This window comes from Saccoglossus kowalevskii, chromosome 14, assembly GCF_978046115.1.
Source record: "Saccoglossus kowalevskii chromosome 14, keSacKowa6.1, whole genome shotgun sequence".
Classification (NCBI taxonomy): domain Eukaryota; kingdom Metazoa; phylum Hemichordata; class Enteropneusta; family Harrimaniidae; genus Saccoglossus; species Saccoglossus kowalevskii.
In genome coordinates, this window is record NC_140654.1 from 34,872,485 (window position 1) to 34,893,304 (window position 20,820).

Genomic DNA, 20,820 nt, shown 5'->3' on the forward strand with positions numbered 1-20,820 from the left:
TTGTTGTGTTATTATATTTGTGTGTGTGTGTGTGAGTGTTTGCTTCATAATTGCCCGGCATCTACAAATGCTTCATGGTAGACTATGTGGAGTACACATAACCTATGTTCTAATGTTATGAGATATTGCTGTGATAGAATGCTCTTGTTTGCACTCATGCACTGTGACGAGTTAGCAAGAACTACTTTAGGCCTTCACATTCAAAAGTGAAAAACGATGATGTTTCGCTACTGCTGTAGGTATTTGTAGGTTTGTCTTGGTAGATCATTCGCTACTGCTGTAGGTATTTGTAGGTTTGTCTTGGTAGATCATTCGCTAATGCTGATCCCTGCGTAGCTTTTTTTTGGCAGTTGGCAAAATTGTTAACGAAATAATCAAAGTACTTGGCTTTAGCTGGGTGATACAAGTGACAACATTAGCTGTATCATGCACAATAAAGGGGAGTGAACAATACAAAGACAAATCTGCTCTTATAATACTGTGATAATTTGTGATAATTAGTTTTTGTTTTACTGTAAATAAGTGGGAGTTTTTATAAATTTGTGAAGTAATTGCAATTGTTTTGCCTAATGTGTGAAACATGTACTTAGAGTCTCTGTGGTTACCCTGTACATGTTTCCTTGCAATAAAACTTGGCATGTATGTACTCTAAGGTAATCCTGGGACATGATTACTATAGAGTTGTATTTATCTGATATTTATGATATTTCAAGAACAAGAATTTAAAATAAAACTTGGCATATATGTGGTGAATATTAATCACCATATTTGCATAAATTAGCAGATGTATGATACGTTATTTGAATTAAACTGAGTGCATGCATATAGGTGTTCTTGAACATGCAATCAAAATTTTTAATATTCTAGAATTTACTGTTGAACAGATTGCTTTAGCATTATGCATCTTGAAGAGCGGAACTGTATTAGTCGAGTATTTCTTTTTTTCTATTTCACAATACATGTACTCTACATTGGAATTCTTTAAGTTAATTTTCTCCATATTGTGTTGAAACTTTGGCATACAAATATATCCTGAGATTGACTGTTTTCTCATAACAATAGATAATATAACAGAAAATGGTAAATGGCAACCTTAAATAGAGTTTAACTTGAATTTGAATATGTCGGGACAATGTGTAGCTCTCCCACACCAGTTTAAATATGTCTCACCCTTACCCACACCAGTTTAAATATGTCTCACCCTTACCCACACCAGTTTAAATATGTCTCACCCTTACCCACACCAGTCTAAATATGTCTCACCCTTACCTACACCAGTATGAATATGTCTCACCCTTACCCACACCAGTCTAAATATGTCTCACCCTTACCTACACCTGTCTAAATATGTGTCACCCTTACCCACACCAGTATAAATATGTCTCACCCTTACCCACACCAGTCTAAATATGTCTCACCCTTACCCACACCAGTCTAAATATGTCTCACCCTTACCCACACCAGTCTAAATATGTCTCACCCTTACCCAGTCCAGTATAAATATGTCTCACCCTTACCTACACCAGTCTAAATATGTCTCACCCTTACCCACACCAGTCTAAATATGTCTCACCATTACCCACACCAGTCTAAATATGTCTCACCCTTACCCAGTCCAGTATAAATATGTCTCACCCTTACCCACACCAGTCTAAATATGTGTCACCCTTACCCACACCAGTCTAAATATGTGTCACCCTTACCCAGTCCAGTATAAATATGTCTCAGCCTTACCCACACCAGTCTAAATATGTCTCACCCTTACCCACACCAGTCTAAATATGTCTCACCCTTACCCACACCAGTCTAAATATGTCTCACCCTTACCTACACCTGTCTAAATATGTGTCACCCTTACCCACACCAGTATAAATATGTCTCACCCTTACCCACACCAGTCTAAATATGTCTCACCCTTACCCACACCAGTCTAAATATGTCTCACCCTTACCCACACCAGTCTAAATATGTCTCACCCTTACCCAGTCCAGTATAAATATGTCTCACCCTTACCTACACCAGTCTAAATATGTCTCACCCTTACCCACACCAGTCTAAATATGTCTCACCATTACCCACACCAGTCTAAATATGTCTCACCCTTACCCAGTCCAGTATAAATATGTCTCACCCTTACCCACACCAGTCTAAATATGTGTCACCCTTACCCACACCAGTCTAAATATGTGTCACCCTTACCCAGTCCAGTATAAATATGTCTCAGCCTTACCCACACCAGTCTAAATATGTCTCACCCTTACCCACACCAGTCTAAATATGTCTCACCCTTACCCACACCAGTCTAAATATGTTTCACCCTTACCCACACCAGTCTAAATATGTCTCACCCTTACCCACACCAGTCTAAATATGTCTCACCCTTACCCACACCAGTCTAAATATGTCTCAACCTTACCCACACCAGTCTAAATATATCTCATCCTTACCAACACCAGTCTAAATATGTCTCACCCTTACCCACACCAGTCTAAATATGTCCAACTCTTACCTACACCAGTATAAATATGTCTCACCCTTACCCACACCAGTATAAATATGTCTCACCCTTACCCACACCAGTCTAAATATGTCTCACCCTTACCCACACCAGTCTAAATATGTCTCACCCTTACCCACACCAGTTTAAATATATCTCATCCTTACCCACACCAGTCTAAATATGTCTCACCCTTACCCACACCAGTCTAAATATGTCTCACCCTTACCCACACCAGTCTGAATATATCTCAGCCTTACCCAGACACATCTAAATATGTCTCACCCTTACCCACACCAGTCTAAATATGTCTCACCCTTACCCACACCAATAGAAATATGTCTCACCCTTACCCACACCAGTCTAAATATATCTCACCCTTACCCACACCAGTCTAAATATATCTCACCCTTACCCACACCAGTCTAAATATATCTCACCCTTACCCACACCAGTCTAAATATATCTCACCCTTACCCACACCAGTATAAATATAAGTCACCCTTACCCACACCAGTCTAAATATGTCTCACCCTTACCCACACCAGTATACATATGTCTCACCCTTACCCACACCAATCTAAATATGTCTCACCCTTACCCACACCAGTCTAAATATGTCCAACTCTTACCTACACCAGTATAAATATGTCTCACCCTTACCCACACCAGTATGAATATGTCTCACCCTTACCCACACCAGTCTAAATATGTCTCACCCTTACCCACACCAGTCTAAATATGTCTCACCCTTACCCACACCAGTTTAAATATATCTCATCCTTACCCACACCAGTCTAAATATGTCTCACCCTTACCCACACCAGTCTAAATATGTCTCACCCTTACCCACACCAGTCTGAATATATCTCAGCCTTACCCAGACACATCTAAATATGTCTCACCCTTACCCACACCAGTCTAAATATGTCCCACCCTTACCCACACCAGTATAAATATGTCTCACCCTTACCCACACCAGTATAAATATGTCTCACCCTTACCCACACCAGTCTAAATATGTCTCACCCTTACCCACACCAGTCTAAATATGTCTCACCCTTACCCATACCAGTCTAAATATGTCTCACCCTTACCCAGACCAGTATAAATATGTCTCCCCCTTACCCACACCAGTCTAAATATGTCTCACCCTTACCCACACCAGTATAAATATGTCCAAATCTTACCCACACCAGTCTAAATATGTCTCATCCTTACCCACACCAGTATAAATATGTCTCACCCTTACCCAGACCAGTATAAGTATGTCTCCCCCTTACCCACACCAGTCTGAATATATCTCACCCTTACCCAGACCAGTCTAAATATGTCTCACCCTTACCCAGACCAGTCTGAATATATCTCACCCTTACCCACACCAGTCTAAATATGTCTCACCCTTACCTACACCAGTCTAAATATGTCTCACCCTTACCCACACCAGTCTAAATATGTCTCACCCTTACCCACACCAGTCTAAATATGTCTCACCCTTACCCACACCAGTCTAAATATGTCTCACCTTACCTACACCAGTATAAATATGTCTCACCCTTACCCACACCAGTCTAAATATGTCTCACCCTTACCCACACCATTCTAAATATGTCTCACCCTTACCCAGTCCAGTATAAATATGTCTCACCCTTACCCACACCAGTATAAATATGTCTCACCCATACCCACACCAGTCTAAATATGTCTCACCCTTACCTACACCTGTCTAAATATGTGTCACCCTTACCCACACCAGTATAAATATGTCTCACCCTTACCCAAACCAGTATAAATATGTCTCACCCTTACCCACACCAGTCTAAATATGTCTCACCCTTACCCACACCAGTATAAATATGTCTCACCCTTACCCACACCAGTCTAAATATATCTCACCTTACCCACACCAGTCTAAATATGTCTCACCCTTACCCACACCAGTCTAAATATGTCTCACCCTTACTCACACCAGTCTAAATATATCTCACCCTTACCCACAACAGTCTAAATATGTCTCACCCTTACCCACACCAGTCTAAATATGTCTCACCCTTACCCACACCAGTCTAAATATGTCTCACCCTTACCTACACCAGTCTAAATATGTGTCACCCTTACCCACACCAGTATAAATATGTCTCACCCTTACCCACACCAGTCTAAATATGTCTCACCCTTACCCACACCAGTCTAAATATGTCTCACCCTTACCCACACCAGTCTAAATATGTCTCACCCTTACCTACACCTGTCTAAATATGTGTCACCCTTACCCACACCAGTATAAATATGTCTCACCCTTACCCACACCAGTCTAAATATGTCTCACCCTTACCCACACCAGTCTAAATATGTCTCACCCTTACCCACACCAGTCTAAATATGTCTCACCCTTACCCACACCAGTCTAAATATATCTCACCTTACCCACACCAGTCTAAATATGTCTCACCCTTACCCACACCAGTCTAAAAATGTCTCACCCTTACCCACACCAGTCTAAATATATCTCACCCTTACCCACAACAGTCTAAATATGTCTCACCCTTACCCACACCAGTCTAAATATGTCTCACCCTTACCCACACCAGTCTAAATATGTCTCACCCTTACCTACACCAGTCTAAATATGTGTCACCCTTACCCACACCAGTATAAATATGTCTCACCCTTACCCACACCAGTCTAAATATGTCTCACCCTTACCCACACCAGTCTAAATATGTCTCACCCTTACCCACACCAGTCTAAATATGTCTCACTCTTACCCACACCAGTCTAAATATGTTTCACCCTTACCCACACCGGTATAAATATGTCTCACCCTTACCCACACCAGTCTAAATATGTCTCACCCTTACCCACACCAGTCTAAATATGTCTCACCCTTACCCACACCAGTCTAAATATATCTCACCCTTACCCACACCAGTCTAAATATGTCTCACCCTTACTCACACCAGTATAAATATCTCCCAACTTTACCCACACCAGTCTGAATATGTCCCACCCTTACAAGCACCAGTTCAAATATGTTTCGTTCTTACTAGCACTAGTCTCTCACCCTCAATCTCATATAAATGTTCAAGTCATATGTTATTTAAATAAACCTTTGAACTGGATTATGTGTTAAAGTGGATATTTGAGCCATACTGTGAGACAAGACAAGTTCTCCAGCTATGTTAATGACCGGTTTCCTGGTGGGTTCTGCCCATGGTTTCAAAGATTTATAAACACTAGAGTCACTATACTGAACATTATTTAACCAATAAAAAGGGGATACTGTAACTTGTAGATGCTTTTTCTTCTTACTTCGGGCAACAATATGTATAGACCATTATCACGATACAAGAGAAATATGTTATGATATCGACATTTTGCTGTTCATCTACACTTTAGTTAAAGTAGTGCATATAATCTTTAGTCTGTATTAGAATATTTTGGGGTATGCATATGAATGGAACATAGGGAATGCATCTGAATGGTTCACAGGGAATGCATTTGAATGGTCCATATGGAATGCATCTGAATGGTTCATAGGGAATGCACCTGAATGGTCTACATGGAATGCATCTGAATGGTTCTTAGGGAATGTACCTGAATGGTCTACATGGAATGCATCCGAATGGTTCATAGGGAATGCATCTTAATAGTCCATAGGAAATGCATCTTAATGGTTCATAGGGAATGTATTTGAATGGTTCAAGTATACCGTTTCCTTACCTACATAAGTCTAAATGTGTATACTAATCCAGGTGAATGTAAAACCATTTTAGACTGGTGAAGGTGAAAGACTAGACAAACATAGAAGACGAGATACCTGATTAAACGTGTCTCAGTTTTATCTAGACAAGTCTAAATGTGGTCAGAGTGAGTATGTATGGTCTATATTTTCCTGAGCAAAGGAAGTGGTTCAGAAAATCATAATGATCATAATACCCTTGTTCCTCTATTCTTGCATTATCAGTTTATATATAAAAGGTCAAGTTCCTGGGCCATGTGTTCTTTGAACAAACCTTTGAACTGCATTATGTGTCAACGTGGATGTTTGAGCCATACTGTGAGACAAAACAAGTTCTCCAGCTATGTTAATGACCGGTTTCCTGGTGGGACAGACCAGGGTTTCAGAAATATATAAACAGTAGAGTCATTAAACTGAACATTTTCTAACCAACTAAAAGGGGCAATGTAACTTGTGACGAATATCGTTTTTCACCTACACCTTAATTGAAGTAGTGCTTGGTATAATTAGCCCATATATATATGTAGCCTGTATTCACAGATAACTTTATATCAGGACATTTTAATTTGCATTAGGCATTTTTGAATATTACATATTGACCATATCTAAATGGTTCATATGGGATGCATATGAATGGTTCATATAGAATGCATCTGAATGGTTCATAGGAATGTATTTGAATGGTTCATAGGGATCGCATCTGAATGGTTCATACGGATTGCATCTGAATGGTTCATAAGGAATGCATCTGAATGGATCACGCGCATTGCATCTGAATGGTTTATAGGGATTGCATCTGAATGGTTCATAGGGATTGCATCTGAATGGTAAGTATGGGATGCATCTGAATGGTTCATATGGGATACATCTGAATGGTTCATAGGGATTGCATCTGAATGGTTCATATGGGATGCATCTGAATGGTTCATATGGGATGCATCTGAATGGTTCATATGGGATGCATCTGAATGGTTCATAGGGATTGCATCTGAATGGTTCATATGGGATGCATCTGAATGGTTCATATGGGATGCATCTGAATGGTTCATAGAGGAAGTATCCGAATGATTCATAGGGATTGCATCTGAATGCTTCATAGGGATGGCATCTGAATGGTCTACATGGAATGCAGTGAATGGTTCACAGGGAACGCATCTGAATGGTTTATAGGGAATGCATCTGAATAGTTCATAGGGATTGCAACTGAATGGTTCATATGGATTGCATCTGAATGGTTCATAGGGAATGCGTATGAATGGTTCATATGTCTTGCATCGGAATGATTCATATAGAATGCATCTGAATGGTTCATAGGAAATGCATCTGAATGGTTCATAACGAATGCATCTGAATGGTTCATAGGGATTGCATCTGAATGGTGCATAGGGATTGCAACTGAATGGTTCATAGGGATGGCATCTGAATGGTCTACATGGAATGCAGTGAATGGTTCACAGGGAACGCATCTGAATGGTTCATAGGGATTGAATCTCAATGGTCTACATGAAATGTATGTGAATGGTTAGTATCGGATGCATCTGAATGGATCACAGGGAATGCATCTGAATGGTCTACATGGATTGCATCTGAATGGTTCAAAGGGAACGCATCTGAATGGTTCAAAGGGATTGCATCTCAATGTTTCATAGGGATTGCATCTCAATGGTTTCCATGAAATGGATGTGAATGGTTAGTATCGGATGCATCTAAATGGTTCACAGGGAATGCATCTGAATGGTTTACATGGATTGCATCTGAATGGTTCAAAGGGAACGCATCTGAATGGTCCAAAGGGATTGCATCTCAATGGTTCATAGGGATTACATCTCAATGGTTCATAGGGATTGCATCTCAATGGTCTACATGGAATGCATCTGAATGGTTCATATGGATTGCATCTGAATGGTTCAAAGGGAACGCATCTGAATGGTCCAAATGGATTGCATCTCAATGGTTCATATGGAATGCATCTGAATGGTTCATAGGGATTGCATCTCAATGGTCTACATGGAATGTATCTGAATGGTTAGTATGGGATGCACCTGAATGGTTCATAGGGAATGTATCTGAATGGTTCATATGTGATGCATGTGAATGGTTCATATGGAATGCATCTGAGTTGTTCATAGGAATGCATCTGAATGGTTCATATGGATTGCATCGGAATGGTTCATAGGGAATGCATCTGAATGGTCTAAATGGAATGCATGTGAATGTTTAGTGTGGTATGCATTTGAATGGTTTATAGGAAATGCATCTGAGTACTGAAAACTCCTTTTCGAAATAAATAATGGCATTAATTAATAAGTAATTTAGATTTAGTTTCATCGTTCTTTTCAAGAATTGCGTCAGCGAGTTTGTCAATAACAAGCAAACTCAATTGTGTTTATACCAAAATAAATATTTTATAGCCAGTGTGTATATGACTTTATAATAAATACCAGGTTTGACATTTTAATATATACAAAAACAACACACATGAAATACACAAATACATGACACCATCATCCGCTCGCATGGTTTTGCACATGAACAGAAATCACTCTCTCTGCGTATAAGCTAATATAATTAATAGTATGGGAAAGTATGTTTATTACGTCAACAATTAAATAATAAATAGGACCATAATTTTATCTAAACTCATAAAAACAGTAATTATTTTATTAGTGCGTTCCAAAATAGGAGGGGGTACTTATAAACAGACAACAATAATATACCGTTGCTGGGGAGGGGGTCAAAACCCTAGTTGTCAAATATTAAACAAAAATGTGATGAGAAAATTTCACCCGCTTTAAACAAATTTGTCAAAAAAGAAAAAAACAGAGCCACATTGATTGTTGAAAATTGTGTCCGGCTTAAGCACGGTCATTAATATTCAAAACAACTTAAGACACCGGCGTCGATGTACAAGTATGCTATACTGTGCCAAGTTCATTCAAGGAGAATAAGCGGTAGCACACCACATAGTGGTGAACGAGGTACAATATTGCCCTTAAAAGCAAATCACATGCAATATTTGGGTATTATTAAAACTTCAGAGATAAGTGTAACAATTACACTAAGTTAAAATGTTTTGTAGCATAATACATGCATTGAGAATAATGGAGTTTGATTGTTGATCTCATCGTACAACGGATCATATCTGTATTCCGAACTTCCAAAATAAAAAAGCATATTTACGTAAGTTTCTTATTCAACTAGGAAAACAGACCATCAATCTTAAACTACACTGAATAATATATACCTGGTCTCCATTCTCCCTCCATTCCGCTAATTTTAAATGAAATTAATATCTATCGGCGGGGGAGGGGGTACTCGGCCCAAAGATGACACGTGAAAAGGCCGTTTCATTTAAATCGGCTAAAATAACACAACTTACGTGATCAGAGTTATCAAAACAACCATTTTCTGAAAAAGAATATACAAATTTAATAAAATACTAAAGTCTTCTACCTGACTGATATTGCAATGAATTCACTACCATGGAACGCAAATTTTAGTCCACTCATTAATATGTGAATTACTGTTTTGAACACTCATGAATGAAATACTTAAACTGTGTCTGGTCTTGGAAATTGAAAAATGGAATTTCTTTGAATGGGTTTAAAAAATGAGATTCATAACTACGTGTTTAGCTCCCAATTCCAAAATTCAATAACATACATGATATCCCACACTTTAGGTTATTGTCTCCAGAGTATTATCTGTACAATACGAAAGACAAATGATATATTTAATCACATGACACTCAATGTATAATAATAATATTAATAAAAGTTTCTAAAAGTCAACCCTGAAGATATTACAGAGGTTATGTTTTGCCAAGATTTGAATTTATCGAGACAGACCGATTGTATTACGATGATCTCATCCCTGTGTTCTCATTGACGGTGTGAGACCTATAAAAATACCCACAATACATTGCTACATCCGGTAGCCTATCCCACTTCCTTGTTTACTGAGAAGACGTGCCCAGGTTCAGATTTGCGGAAAGTTGTCAAAAGTTGAGTGAAGTAAGTATATTTTGAAGTTATATATCGTTCTTCGATATGACTTAGGTGTATTGTGGATGCATATTATTTTATTCAAGCGATGGGCGTCACACAATATAATCTGAGAGGTGTGACAGACATGCTTTGAAATATTCAAAATGGCGACACTGGCTGAACTTTTTGTGTCTCAACTTTGTGAAGGAACACTTCTGATTTGTGTTTTAGGAGTTGTTTATATCATGCACACACGTACTAGAAAATAAGGCATAATATGCTGTTAGCTCTTAACTCGTATCGTTCGAGATAAGTTGCCACGCCCTCAAGAAGCTTCTTCGTGTTTGTTTTACTTCCACCCCAAACGCACGCACTTCCTTCGTTTCTGTAGTATATGTGGGATATATATCAATGGGTGTCTTATGATAACGTGCCACGGTCGCTAGTTACTTGTTTATAAAAACATATTTTACTGTGAGTGGCGTGAGGGTCGGATGTGTTAGCCTTAGAAAATTCTTGAAAGTCAGGTCGGGTGTGTGTGTGTGTGTGTGTGGGGGGGGGGGGATCTACATCCGGTTATCTCTTGCTGTGCGCTAACTGCCACTTTGTTGACACATGTCGATCACAATAATTCTGGATTGCTTTTGTTTTTGATTAAAATATTAATAACTAGTATTTCTCAGTGTTTGTAGTCTTCAAATATATGTAGTCAAACATTTTTTTTTAATGAGAATGTCAGATAATTTTTGGACGAAATTTTCTGAACATTATGAAAATTGTATGACATTGTTTAGTTTAGTGGTCTCAAAATTGCCACTATTTTCATGGATGTGATTGGACATGTCTTGTCAAGAAAGTAGACTGTTAAACTGTAGTCTTTCACACACAGTATTCAGCAAACTAGGCTTTATAATTGAATGAGTCATTATGGGCAAGATGGCTAATTAGCCTGCAGCTGCCTTCTAAGGAAACATTATAAATGATTTTTTTTGTTAATTGAAAGTGATTATAAAAAAGACCACAACACTAAGAGGTGGACCAAACATCCAAAATGCGTGACCAGGTGCATGAACTGAATGTATAACCATGAGACTGACCTAATTGTTACATAAAATGAAACAGGTATTCAAATTACAGACAGGATTTTTATTCAATTGTGCTGTCAATTTTCGCTTGGAGGGCTGCTATTATCACTGTGTGTTACAATCAAATAAAAATTACGAATAAATTGTTCATGTGAAAGTGACTGATGACTCACTTCTATTCGTCATTTCCCGTATGCTAATTTCTTGAACCCAAATTAATTAAAGTAAAATGCAATTTAATTAATTAGTGATAGTAAAAAAAATAACTTCTTATTTATAGTTGTGCTATTTAATTGTACAGATAAAAATTAAGACTTTGCTATGTGTGAATTAAATACAAATTTTAGATATATTTTAATAGTAAGTTTCTTTTTTCTGTGAAACAAATAATGACTTGATTACAGAACATTTGTTATGATTTGATTTAAATCTGCATGTATATTGAGCAGAAAATTCATGCACAGAACACAGTGGAACATTGCAGACAGTATACAAATGGACAGTTATTGTCCATCTATTAAAGAGAATTTCTCAATTATTTTTTTTTGAAAAAACCAAGCATTTGTAATTCCAAAACAGTTAAACCTGACAAATATTAATGTATATTATTATACACCAATCACCGTAACACCATAAGTTACAGCGTGTCGTAATTTTGCAGTATTGCATTGGGTATTTTTGTTACCATATTAGGAAACACAAATTCCAAATGTAGAACAATTGTGTGTAAGCGTCCTCTAATAATAATGAAAATAAACACATAAAGAAGTTTGCTAAATCTGTTCTAAACATTTTGGAATTCAGCATTCCCATGATGTATTCCTGGGAGTATCCTTGTAAGAACCTCATAATATTCAAATTTATTCCTGTTTCAAGACAAAAATACCACCATGAAGTACCAGGATGTGTTACTTTTTGGGTCATGCATTCATAACAATGTACATATATGCATTCATAACAATGTACATATATGCATTCATAACAATGTACATATATGCATTCATAACAATGTACATACAGTACAGTTCTCGCGGAAGCTTTGGCTTTTGTGGCATCATTGTCGCCTACGCATGGCTTCATTGTCGCCTTAGCATCGCATCATTGTGGCATCAGCTTCGCGTCATTGAAAATTGAAGCTGTGTTCGCCTCGCTATTTTGTGGCATCATCGTGGCCTCAGCTTCGCAGTCTCATGGCATCAACATGGCATCAGCTTCAAAGTATTGTGACATGAGTATGACCTCATTATTTGCACGCAGAAGGGCAGTAGACAAAAACATGTACAGAAGTTCGATATGTAATCGATTTGAAATTCAAGGCGAATAAAATAATATGATCAAGAGTAAAATGACATTTTAAAAAGATATCTTGTTTAATTATTTTAGTGTTGCGAGTATTGGGCACCAAAAACTTTGCGAAGTACATTACAATCGGCAAGGTGACAAGTTTCATATTGACTGGAAGGAAAATCGTGATAAATTCAAATCACACGATGCAATCGTCGTTCTGATACAACACAATTTGCTGTATACGAAGTGAAACTTTTCTTGTTATAAAATTTACCTTTTTTCGCTCATTTTATTTGCTGCTAGAAGAGCAGATTCAGATTCCTCATTTCGGTGGTATTTTTCTGTGTTTCGTTTAGTTTTAGCCGAGTCCGACCCCATGCCCGGACTACTAAAACATGCAACACACACGTACGCCGCCGGGTGCGTCGGCGTCGTCGCCAGTCATCTTGATACAAAGTTCCAAAACAAGTGCGTACATTTCCAACATATGATTGGATGGTTGTGGTGGCGTCGGTCTGGTAAAATTTGACAACCAATTCTCAAAATTAAGTCACGATCAGTGATCTGAGCTCGATCTATACGTACTTTAAAAGTATTCTCACAAACATATTTTCGAATGAAAACGAGCCATGCCCTGTAAAAAATCGAATAGCGCTTGACATGCAGGAATAATTTATTGGGCTTCAGAAAAATAAACGTGTCCATTTAGTGTGGCCGTAAATATTTGGTCACCAGCCGATGAACAATTTGAAAATCATGATTCACACGGAAGTCCTTCGATACTGAAAATCATCGACCCCAGTCTGGTTTACCTCATTTCCCAACTTGCAAAACTGATTTGTATCTCAGCCCTGTTTGTTTTGTTTTTTCTTTTTTTTGAACTGAGGTAAAATCCCATCCGTTTGTCAAAATATACCGATGTTTTCCAGTGAATAATTGCGAAGCCTGTCACAGCACACAAAAAAACTTTGTGAATCGACGATGGAGATTGGATGGTACGACGACCCTTCAATTTGCGTTAAATATGTTTTGTTACAACATCATTGATTGGCTGAGAGTCACCTGATCGGAGCATGACCTGGGTCACAGAACCATATTAGTCCGTATTATCAACAGGACTTTGCGAGAAAACCACACCCACATTTTCAACCATTTTAGCGCGGAAGTTGCCAACGAATGTCGAAAACTCGTGAATTGTATAAATTCGAATAAAATAAAGCTAGCGATTCGTAAGACTGGTTAATAATATATCCCCCGATGCTCTTCGATTTTTTTATTTCAAGGTGAGAAATGGATACTAGTAGTTGAAGTTCCATCGATTTCAAAGCGACTATTTAACCGCGACAACTCTACGTTCTGTTGTAGTTTCGCGAGGTAAAACAAAAATACAATAAATAGTACTTGTTTAATTATTTGGTTTTACAGCCCGCAAATTACGGGACATGATCCCCATGAATTGCGATAAATAAATGCTGATTGTGTTGAATGACGGACGTCGGGACCGTTTGGGGAAACAAATTACGGTCGGTAGACATTTCAAACAAATGAAATTATTAACGAAAGACGAGATTTTTCTAGGTATTTACGATCATTCGGTCATACCAAATATATACAAAATTGACAAATACACAAAGATGTGTAATAGTAGGTCATTTTTATTTTAGCCTTAGAAATATTTTCTTTCACTCAGTCCACGTCCATGCGTGGGAATTCTATTTAGCTTCATGGTCCTTCGGCTTGTCTTCTGCTTGGGGGGAAACAACAATAATTATACAAATCGTAAACTCAACACAATCAGGAAAAGAAACCCAGACAACCATGTTGTACTTCTGTTGAATACATTTTGTAGCAGTGAGTCACGTCGGAATATTGTCTAAAATAAAATATTCAATCCCAGCCAAATCTAGGTCAAAGGGTCAGATTGCGTGCATATAATTATAGATAGTTAAAACAAAAAGTATTTGAACTTTTGACGGTTGTTCAACATCTATGCACGGTTACTAAACTAGTAACCATGATCTATGAAAACCAGAAAATTTTTAGTAGTCCGAATTGTTGCACGGTCGAAAATAAAACGGAAATTGATCGGTCAAAAGCGGAAGCGGTCAAGAGGTTTGGGGGAAATGAGTACAGTACTTCTTTGTTTGATGAAGCAATGCTGATGCCACATTGTCGCCATAATGAGGCCACAATGAAGCGAAGCGATAATCGTCTAACTTTTTAATGTCGCGACATTGAAGCGATGCTGAAGCCATAACAATGCCATAATGATGCAATGCTGAAGCGAAGGTGAAGCTGAAGTGAAGCCAAAGCTTCCGCGAGAACTGTACTGTATATGCATTCATAACAATGTACATGTATGCATTCATAACAATGTACATGTATGCATTTATAACAATGTACATGTATGCATTCATAACAATGTACATATATGCATTCATAACAATGTACATGTATGCATTCATAACAATGTACATGTATGCATTCATAACAATGTACATATATGCATTCATAACAATGTACATATATGCATTCATAACAATGTACATATATGCATTCATAACAATGTACATGTATGCATTCATAACAATGTACATGTATGCATTCATAACAATGTACATGTATGCATTCATAACAATGTACATGTATGCATTCATAACAATGTACATGTATGCATTCATAACAATGTACATGTATGCATTCATAACAATGTACATATATGCATTCATAACAATGTACATATATGCATTCATAACAATGTACATGTATGCATTCATAACAATGTACATATATGCATTCATAACAATGTACATATATGCATTCATAACAATGTACATATATGCATTCATAACAATGTACATATATGCATTCATAACATTGTACATATATGCATTTATATCTGTTCTTTATTCTTGTTGAAGGATAAATTTTTAAGATGTCTTCAGGTGAATTGAGTGATCTGGTACGGCGTTTGGAAGATGTAACTACACGTCTAGAGAGTGTATCTTTGAAGACAACAGGCGACGTGGCTGTGGTCGATTCTCCAGGTATCAATGAATCCATCAATAATATTGCAAAACGCCTGCAGAATGTGGCTGGTGGTGAAAGCAAAGGAGGTACATTATCATATTCCATTCCCTCCTTCCTTCTGTCTCCTTCTATAAAGTAATCTTCTTATGTCACTTGTTCATTGAGATGATTGACATCATAAGCTAGTATTATTCACTCATTCACTACGTTCAATTACCCACCATAGACTCCGGTCAGTCAAAATGACTATTTTGAACTGTAGGCATTAATCAGCGATTCTGCCGGTGACGGAGAGATAGAATCCAGGTCAGGGGAAGCCCCATGACCTCAAGATTCTTTTACCCCTTACGTCACGAACCCACGTGACCGAAGCCAGGTCAGCCGTTCATCACTCTTAACTTCTCTCCGCCTCGAGTGGAGATGAAATCTAGCGAGCTCTGCTGGATCGCCTGCTTTTTTTCCTGTCCAGATTTATAGCTTGGGTTGTTGCCGCTGCTCGGCATCCGACATTGTAGCTGGTAGAATAAGTTTTCCTTGTCATTTTTACCCTCGTGTCGTTTTCCCCTTTGTGTGTAGTATTTTTCACAGCAAAGAAATCAAAATCCGGCGCCACTACGTAACCAGTTAGTTTTCATGGCGGCACCTTTTACAACTGTAATTCGTTTCCCTCATGCATGTCGTCTTTTATTTTCAATGTATTTAGCAGTATATAGATGTAATGACAGCACCAGGGCTCGCAGCCGTTTTCTTTCCAGTCTCGTGTTTCGAGTCGACTGTGCAGTGGTTATATTCAGAATTTACCAGCATAAACCCGCATCCGAGATACTTTGTCGTAGCTACGTGCGGGTTTTGGGGTTTTTGCGTGAAAGCGTGTTTTTTTCACTGAGTTCTGAGGCCTGAGATTTTCTTTCAGAGCCATCAAGATCGCTGAGACTGACCGCGTCACAGCAAACAAATCGGTTAAAGTGAGTTGCATGTTTTGCATGAGTGGAAAGTCCTCGTGCTCGGCTACCGGTACTTCATGTACCGGGATGTCGAGTAAGGGGTCCGACGGCGGAGGTACCGATATTTTTCTCGGCCTCCCCCGCTGATCGGAGGCATCCTCACAGTCTGTTTTTTCAGGCGGTGTTTTTACCAAATTTCACCGGCTGCAGCGAGGCTGTGCCCCTGGAGGCTTTCCTCCTATGGGGCCCGTTGCGAGTCTCTTTGTGGACCCTTCCTCACACGGCGCCGGGTTTGCCTCCGAGTTGAGGGCTTTGGTCGAAGGACTGTCGGGGCAATTGCGTCCCTGGCAGGCTGGGTAGATCAGACGCAGTCGGAGCGAGCTGTCTCCACTGTGTCCCCTCGGTGGGCAAGCAGGAAGAGACACGAAAGCATGTTTGCATTCAAACACATCTCTTCCAGGGAACCCCCGTTCCGAGGCACGGCTCTCCCACTATTTTGGGGGGTGCCCGAGGCTCAGGCTAATTGCACCGGCCCTTCTCTGGATCCTCGGGCACTGAATGCCAACGGGGTGCTGGCAGCCAAGTCGCCGATCTCGGGGCAGGGCTTTCAGGGCAGGGAACACGTTGACCCCCCCTACTTTCAGCCAGCTAGGGTTTGTCACGCGGTAACGGTACAACGGTAACAAATTTTTCCTTGTGTCCGGTCCACGCTGTGGGTTTTGACTCCTTTCTTACCGACCCACGGGCGTCCCCAGAGGGAACCGACCCTGTCATGAGACGCACAGTCGAACACGCTCCCTCTCACATATTTAACCCTTTTCCGGTCAGGGGAGTTTCACGCTATCAGGTTAAGTCGGAGAAAAACGGTCATGATTCAATGCACTCCAGCAGCCAGCATCTGTGCATGCTATCCTGCCAGACATTTTTGCAAAAATAGGCCATAGTTAACAGACTGTATCGACCACAGTTTTCACATTTTTTGCAATCTGTTCGCATACACACTTCATTACCACCATGGACAACAATTTCTCGTATAAAAAAAATCACCGTTTTATTTCAATACACATTTTTTACTGTCGTTAAGTAATGATGTTTTGCCCTTTGTGCAGTCTCAATAAACACGTGTTAAACATTAAAATAAATATTGCTTAATTGAAAACACATTACAAGCAAGTACAAGGTCACTACATGAATGCAAGTTCGAAGTAAGAAGGAAAAAAACGCGCGAGTATGGGGATATTTGGAACATGTACGGGGGAAAACGTGTTTGACGTACTCGACCCGTCAGCGTACATTTCAAATTGCAACGTATATTAACCGACTTGACCGTACCATATTTAACGACTCAAACAGACTAAAACGAACGAGAACGTAACTGCAACGACTTGATGCCCGGATAGTCTGCATATTTCGTGCGAATCCATGTTTTCACTACGAATAAATGACGTGTTACTTGGAAGAGAGCCAACTTCTCTTATGGATTTTTGAATTCTACTCGAGTGTCCACCAATCAGTTGTTTACCTGTGCGGATATTGAAGAATGTGTGCGTTACTTTAGTCGTGCGATTCAATGCATTGAAACATTCATGAGCATTGACCAATGCAACATCTATGAGGTAACAGGCCATGTAGATCCACCAACGATTGTTTTTTCTGCCCGTGTGATAGTATTTTCGCCTTTGGTTAGAACGATCCACGCCACCCATGTGATGTCTGTAACATTGTAACGATACAGGCACGTGTCTCTCGTCATCTACTGCTTCTGCTGACGTAGCCAGTGGGGGATAGACTGTATTTAAAATCAATATTTCCGCGCTGTCGTCCTGGTATGCAGTAATATTGATAGTGTCGTCCGGTCCAGTTGCTGCTTTCATTTCACCAATTTTCAATTTCAGCTTCTTGCTTTTCCCCTCGGGAATTAATTGCGGTGGCATAGTTTTCCGATTTCGTCTGCTAAAACTACCGACCATGTACACTTTCTTTTCTTGTAATTCAAGGGCTGTGTTAACTGACGTAAAAAGCCAATCACAGAAAAGAATATGTTTTTTTTCTGTGAAGGGCTGTAGCAACCGGTGTGTTGTCTTCTTGATTGTCCCAGTTTCTTTCTTTCTCCCCTCAATTGTAGTTTTATATTTCACCCCCAAATATAGTTCAAAGTTTGCAATGGTAAGACGTTGTCGAGTCGCACACCTGCCATATTTTGAAGCCATCACGGTCGGGTTTGTGGAGCAATCTCTGCTTAAACTTGGACCGTCCCTTGAATCTAATCATATCCTCATCAATCAAAAATTCCTGTCCCATCTGGTAGTATCGCCGACAATTTTCGAGTACGGCTTTCAGCCACGGGTTGATTTTATACAACGGGTCGGCCTCTGATCGTTGACGACAACGTTCAATGTCAGGATCACGCCGTGGGTCATTTACTGGATCAGCTAAATGAAAATAACGCATTAGCATTTGAAATCTGGCCCGAGTCATTACTGATGCAATTCCCATATTCTGCAGAAAGGGGTCACTCGACCAATAATCGTCGATTGTTGATTTGTGATCAACACCCATACATATCATCACACCAAAGAATGCTTGCATTTCACTGAAATTTGTATTACGCCAGCGGGCATTTAATTTTTTTGCAATGCATTTTTGATGGTATTTGGCGTATTTATTAGTCTCGATGGAAGCCAGTTCTATCAGTTCTGGTGGGATAAATTTGTAGAAATATTCCACCTCACGAGCATATGAAGGCAGTTCGAAAGTTGGTCCAGGTTCGGGTTCAAAAACTGGAATAGTAAATATATCGCAGTCTTCCTCCGTGGCCATTCTCCATTCACCAGTGCCGGAGGCAACATAATCGAATGTAGCACCAATTTCTGTGTCTGATTCAATTTCAATGTCGCTATCGAGTACAGGTGGGTAACGTTGCTCTAAAAAATTGTCATTCTCAGCACGATCTTCAGCGATTTCTGAATCTGTATCGTCGTCAGTTGCAACTATGAAGTCATCTGGTATTTTGTGTCGTAGCTCACCCGTTTTTTCATCCAATACAAGTTCATCATCACGCGTGTCCATTGGCGATGCGTGTGCATACACAACACGTTTTTTAATAGTTTGTTTTTCGGGGAAACTCCCAAGTGTTGATTGTTCTGTATCGCATACATTTTCTTGTACCATTTCTTTGGTGATATCGACGTTTTGTTGCGTACTCGCTGGGTCGATATGTTCAGGCCCCTGCTTTTCTGCGTTGGCAGTTGTGGCGGATGTCGACGGTTCCGAATCGTAAACATTGTCTTGCAAAAATTGTATCACATCTTCGACGGCACGTTGTATTTCAGCGTGATTAAGTTCAGTTTCTTCGGCATCTGCTTCGTCGGCAACTGGCGATTCAACCACTTTACGGTTCGTCTTCGATTTACGCTTGCCTCCTGGTTTGCCCCCTAGTTTGCCCCCGCAGTTCTTCAAACGGCTTTCTTCTGTAATCACCTGTTCATTGACAGAGGAGACAGTCTCCGACTTGGGTTTTTTCTTTTTACGCCTTTTCTTGAGTGGACTATTATCACCGGTGTCCGTGGTACGTTGGGCTGGTAACTCACCGACGTCAAATGTTTCCTTTGCTTTGGATTTCTTCCTTTTCCCACGCTTTGCTGGTGAAAAATCTGTCGTGTCAATGTCAAACTTATCACTCCCTGTGCCACTGCACGATTGACGCGTTTTCTTCACTTTCCTTCATAAAACACTTCCTATCTGTATAGGACGGCATATTAACATACGTGTTGGAAAGGAGGCACACAGCGAGTCTGGGATTTATCTCACTTTCTTCGGCCATATTTATACTGAACGACCAGATGTCCACAAGACTGCATCTCCCCACAATTTGAATATTTATTATGTAAATAAATATGTTATTTTTTCGAACACTGATTGGTTACAATTTGCATACACATAGAATTTGAATATTTGCTAGCATATGCTAGCTCAGACGGTGAAATCACGTGGACTTGAATATTTCCTACCAGCTGTGCCGGTCATTTTACGTTTGTGATTGCCGACATTCCAAGCTCAGCCGTTGGAATCCGTTATGCTATTCATTCTGGTGCCGGGACTATTTGCCAAGCTGGTCAAAATACGTTACTACCGTTATAATCATGAATCGTGTCGTTCAAATATGGTTGTAATGCTGCAGTTTGCAATGTGGTCAAGGCGGTTTTTTTATGTCGTCGCAAACGTCGCGTTGTGACGGTAAAATAGTGAA

General features: G+C 39.6%; 1 protein-coding gene across 2 annotated transcripts in view; it reads left to right on the top strand.

Moving 5' to 3' along the window:
- Positions 1-10,165: 10,165 nt before the first annotated feature.
- The window catches only part of LOC100368188 (adenylyl cyclase-associated protein 1-like), a 96,897-nt gene continuing 86,242 nt past the window's right edge, over positions 10,166-20,820 (top strand). The window contains exons 1-2 of one of the 2 annotated variants that reach the window (XM_085508176.1): positions 10,166-10,252; positions 15,519-15,713. In XM_085508176.1, the coding sequence (XP_085364302.1) occupies positions 15,533-15,713 (181 nt within the window). In that variant the 5' untranslated portion in view covers positions 10,166-10,252; positions 15,519-15,532. The remainder of the gene's footprint in view (positions 10,253-15,518; positions 15,714-20,820) is intronic. The other variant, XM_085508177.1, reaches the window with a different exon arrangement.